Genomic DNA, 4,998 nt, shown 5'->3' with positions numbered 1-4,998 from the left:
TCAAAGAGGAAGAAAAGACCAATGGACATGGGAGCAGATGTAGTTTCTCTCTGCTAACCAAAGAAAGGCAAATGCCAACCACAAGATAAGCTACTTCTGGTTTCTGGGATTGGCAGAGGAAAATGAGTGGCAGGACCTGCTGTGAAGGGAAAGGAAACGGGTGGGCCGGCTCCTGCCGCACTGCTGGTGGGAGTGGTAATTGGGGTTCTGAGCTCACGAGTGACGTGGCTCTCACGTGAGCAGGAGCCGACGTGTGCAGACGTCCTTCTAATCCAGGTCTTTCGTTTGGTCCGGTTGCCATCTCCCTATTACCTCGAGGGCTGGCGGGCCTGTGGCCAGGAGAGGAGGAGGAGGAGGTAACTTCCCTGATCCCAGCCAGTCTATGTGTGGATGGGCGCTTGCCCGGGGGATTCCTGCGGTGCGGGTAGAGGAGGGTGGAGACTAAAGAAGGACGAGGCTCGCTTTCTCCACACCCTTGCACTATCCCCGGCCCTTTCAAGAACAAGAATGGTGGACCCTGGGGGCCAGATTACAGGGGAGACCCCAGACCAGGAGGGGGGAAACCTGAAACCTTTGGCATCCAGGGCCTTGAATCGGGAAGGCCCGATGTTAAGGTTCTTGTCCTGTGTGCTGGTCCATCTAGCAAGCCAGTATCTTGGGGCTAGGCGTCTGTCTTGTCATTCCCCGTGTCTTTCAGTAGGGCGCTGTACCACTCGGAGCAAAGGAATAAAGAATCTGCCCCGAACCTCTGCAAGTCAGTGTAAAGGTGGGATTGCCCCGCGGTCCCCAGAAGGGCGGGGATGGCTGGGGTCCTCCTCCTAACTCGGGCGCATTACTGACTCCGCAGTCACCTCCCTGCTCTTTTATATAGGAAATAGGAGATGACAGCATGTACAGGAAACATAGTTGTCGTTGGGGCTATGACTGCGTCGTGCAGGGGAATCAAAGAGATCTTTGGGTTTTCTTTTGCTCCTCCGGTTTTTCTCACTCCCTCGCCCCGCCTCCCCTCTTTCCAGTTGTTCGAAAGGGGTGTGGTTTTTCCTGGGAAAATGGCCGACCGCTGGGGCAGGGGCTGGGGCTGGGGCTGGGACTGGGGGCGGGGGGAGGGGGTGGATGGACGCCCTTGCTGGAAGAGGGCTGCTGTTAGCGGAGTCCTGAGAAGTGGGGATAGGGTGAGAGACCAAAAGGTGAAATCCGTTTGACAACCAGGACCTTGGATTCGGAAAGGCTGGTATTGGGACTGTCTGAAGTGCTGTTCTGTCTGCCTAGCAGTCTGTCTCTGCCCTGTCGCCTGTCTGTGTCTTTGGATCTTGCGGCTGAAGGCCAATCCAACTCTAGGAGCAGGAAGAAGAGGAAAATTGTCCAGAAACAAGTATGTCAGAGTGAGAGTGGTGGCACTATTTAGGGATCCCTGGGCTGGAGAATGGTGAAGACTGCAAACTCCAGTGGGCCTGTGGACCTCCCCCACATACCCCTCCTCCTCTCCTCTCTGGACCATTTCGGAGCTTGCAAAAGAAAGTGCTCTGCACGGAAAGAAGTGGCTGGGAGGACGAAGGTGTCACGAGAGTCCTGGGGTGGGGGTGGGGAGGACCTTTCTCCAAATTACTCTTTGGTACCAGAGTTGTCAGTCCTTAGGTTAGGTGGAGGCGGAAACCGAGATGAGGGAGGAAGGAAATTGCTCCCGAGCCGTGGATATAATGGGTGGGGGTAGGAGTATCCTGGTACCTCTGGGTTGGTGGGGGTGGCGGAGGCAAGGGCGGAGTTCGAGACTTCTGTGCATTTTACGCCTGTCTGGCTTCTAGACACTCTCCCTCCACCACCATCCATTTTGTTACAGGGAAGGAGTTGTGGCACTTACCTTCGAAGGCAGTGACTTTCGGGGCTGGGGGCTGGGTGGAGGATTGGAGGAGATCGAAGGAACGGGGGGGGCGGGGGCGGCTCATAATGAACTTAAAAGCCGCAGCTCAGTGAGGAGAGCGGGGGAACCGAACGTGGGAAATATTGGGCTCCGCGGGACTAGGGCCAGTGATTCCGCAGAGGAACGTGTGTCTTGTCCCGGATGAGGTTCATCTGTCTGTCCCAGGAGCTCTCAGCACCACTCCCCCCACCGCTTTGTATGCAGGTTTGCAGGACTCAGTGTACTTCCAGGCAAGAAATAGAAGGAAGAAACTGCCTGGACCCCTGAGGGTGTATGTGGGGCTGCCACTGCCCCCAGGACATCTGGAGGGACAGGGGAGGTAGGGAACTGATTAGCTATCTTAAATTTAACATACTGGGGTGGGGTGGTTGAACATGAGGTTGGAGAATCTGGAGGTGGGGAAAATTTTCAAAATTACCTTCCTGATTTAAAAAAGGGATCAGTGATCTACCCTTGAGTCCCTGCCATGTCCCCATTTGTTTTGTCTCTTTGTAGGTCTGTAGTTCAGTCTGTCTGCATGCAAAGGCACAGAAGAAGGAGACTGAAGCCTCAAATCTTTCTTTCATTCTTAGGTCCCCCAGTATCTGTAGCTGCAGCAGAGCCTGCTGGCTGTAGCTGAAGACTCCACAGCCCCCTCCCCCTGACCCCTGACTTGGGAGCACTCTTCTGGCCAGAGCAAACCCTCCAGACACTCGTGGCAGCATGGGCCGAACTCGGGAAGCTGGCTGCTTGGCCGCTGGTGTAGTGATCGGCGCTGGCGCCTGCTACTGCGTATACAGACTGACCTGGGGAAGAGATGAGAGCGAGAAAATCTGGGACGACCACGATGATGATGAGGAGGAGGAATCTAGCGATATTGCAGAGACTGGGAAAGGAGCTAAGGCTAATGCTGGGGCAGGGGCTGGAGCCAGACTTCAGGGTGACTCAAAGGCCAAGGCTGAGGTGTCCGTGGAACTCAGGAGTGGATCTAATGTAAAGGCAGAGGCCCACTTGAAGGCCCAGAGTGGAGGTGGCCTAGAGGCCAAGGCCAAGGCCCTTTTCAGCACCCTGAAGGAACAGGCAAGTGCAAAGGCGGGCAAAGGGGCCAGGTTGGGTACCATCTCCGGAACCAGGACCCTTACACCTGGTTTACCCTGCCCAGGAGTCAGGGGTGGAGGCTGCCACCCTGTGAGGAATGGAGCTAGGACTGGGGGCAGGACTAGTGGCAAGTCCAAGGGAAGGACCAGAGGTAAGAGCGCCAGGACTCCAGCTACATCATGGCCTGTTCGAAGGGGCAAGTTCAACTTTCCCTATAAAATTGATGATATTCTGGGTGCTACTGACCTTCAAAAGGTCCTTAACATCCTAGAAAGAACTAGTGATCCTTTTATTCAGGAAGTAGCCTTGGTCACTCTGGGTAACAATGCAGCATATTCATTTAACCAAAATGCCATTCGTGAATTGGGTGGTCTCCCAATTATTGCAAAACTGATAAAAACGAAAGATCCCATTATTAGGGAAAAGGCGTACAATGCCCTTAATAACTTGAGTGTGAACGCGGAAAATCAGGGCAAGATTAAGACATATATCAGTCAAGTGTGTGATGACACCATGATCTGTCGTTTGGACTCAGCTGTGCAGATGGCTGGTCTAAGGCTGTTAACCAACATGACTGTGACAAATCACTACCAACATTTGCTTTCCTATTCTTTTCCAGACTTTTTTGCTTTGTTATTCCTGGGAAATTACTTCACCAAGATTCAGATTATGAAACTAATCATAAACTTTACTGAAAATCCAGCCATGACAAGAGAGCTGGTCAGTTGTAAAGTACCATCAGAATTGATTTCCCTCTTTAATAAAGAATGGGACAGAGAGATTCTTCTTAATATCCTTACCCTATTTGAGAATATAAATGACAACATAAAAAATGAAGGGCTTGCCTCATCCAGGAAAGAATTCAGCAGAAGTTCACTTTTTTTCTTATTCAAAGAATCTGGAGTGTGTGTTAAGAAAATCAAAGCATTAGCAAATCACAGTGATCTGGTCGTGAAAGTAAAAGTCCTAAAAGTATTGACCAAACTTTAACTGGGGGTCTGTCCCAAACAATACTGAGGTAATTTTTTTAGTTTGCACTTGGGAACAATGCATTTTGTAAATTCTTTGCTTTTCACTGTGCTTATATGTCAAAGAGATCCTTTCAGCTGCTATTTTGGAATAATGAATATCACATATCAACAGTGATGCTGGTTGTGATGGTTGGTTTTAGGCTAGACCATTTTAAGGATGTCAGATGAATACTAGAGCTTGTACAAAGAAAGCATTTATTGATTCCATCTTGCTACCTAGATTGAGATATTTTTACTCTTTCCTCTACTTAAACTGACAGCGAACTAATCACGAATAAGCTATACTTTTGTATTGGTTTACATTTGTTAATCTTGTGTTTCATCAATAAAGTTGTGTGTTTTAACCAGCAAAAAAAAAATTATCATGTTCTTGAGTTTATGATATATTTGGAGAGGCAAGATGTATGGAAACAAAAAGATACTAACAAAACTGAGAACCTCTAATCATGGCCATCTGTTTCCTATTTCTGCAGGCAACAGTGCTCTCCTCCGGATACTTAAGTAGAACTGGGCATGAAGGATGGGATAAAAACAGGGCGGAAGGGCATTGGAGGAAGGAGGAGTGATGGGAAGAAAGGCATGGAGGTGGGAATTTTTCTCCACAGAAGAAGGAAGCTGTGCCTCCTCTGTGGAATAAAGTGTGGGGAGGGGAGTGATGGAAAATACAGTCTAGCAGTTGGATGAGTTCCATTCATGGAGGATCCCTGATTTCTAAACTGAGGTGTCTGTATATTATTCCACCAACCCCTGGGAGACACCAAACCCTTTTGTGACCAGAGGAGTGACAGGATGAAAGGAACGTTATGTGGCTGACTTGTGTGCAGAATGGGTCAGAGTTGGAGTGGGGACAGGAGTGGCCACTGGAGATTGGAACACCACTTAGGAAGTTACCACCATAGTTCAGGCATAGATGCTAAAGGCGTGAAATTTCACTGGTGGCAATGGGAGTGGCAAGGGGAGGAAGGAAGTGAG

The 4,998-nt window shown here is 50.0% G+C and overlaps 1 protein-coding gene across 10 annotated transcripts; it reads left to right on the top strand.

The window, feature by feature from the left end:
* Positions 1-245: 245 nt before the first annotated feature.
* Positions 246-4,371, top strand: ARMCX1 (armadillo repeat containing X-linked 1). Of its 10 annotated transcripts, none has more exons than XM_060002763.1 (5): positions 246-356; positions 698-766; positions 1,273-1,372; positions 2,123-2,237; positions 2,491-4,371. In XM_060002763.1, exon 5 carries the CDS (start codon positions 2,621-2,623, stop codon positions 3,983-3,985), a length of 1,365 nt encoding a protein of 454 aa, XP_059858746.1. In that variant the 5' UTR covers positions 246-356; positions 698-766; positions 1,273-1,372; positions 2,123-2,237; positions 2,491-2,620; the 3' UTR covers positions 3,986-4,371. The 10 variants fall into 10 exon arrangements, with proteins under 10 accessions (XP_059858746.1, XP_059858739.1, XP_059858740.1 ...); XM_060002756.1 differs by having other exon boundaries at positions 1,210-1,372; XM_060002757.1 differs by lacking the exon at positions 2,123-2,237.
* The last annotated feature ends 627 nt before the right edge of the window (positions 4,372-4,998 follow it).

Source organism: Delphinus delphis, chromosome X (assembly GCF_949987515.2).
Source record: "Delphinus delphis chromosome X, mDelDel1.2, whole genome shotgun sequence".
NCBI lineage: Eukaryota > Metazoa > Chordata > Mammalia > Artiodactyla > Delphinidae > Delphinus > Delphinus delphis.
The sequence above is the reverse complement of the archived record's forward strand: the minus strand, read 5'-3'. Positions and strand labels throughout refer to the sequence as shown.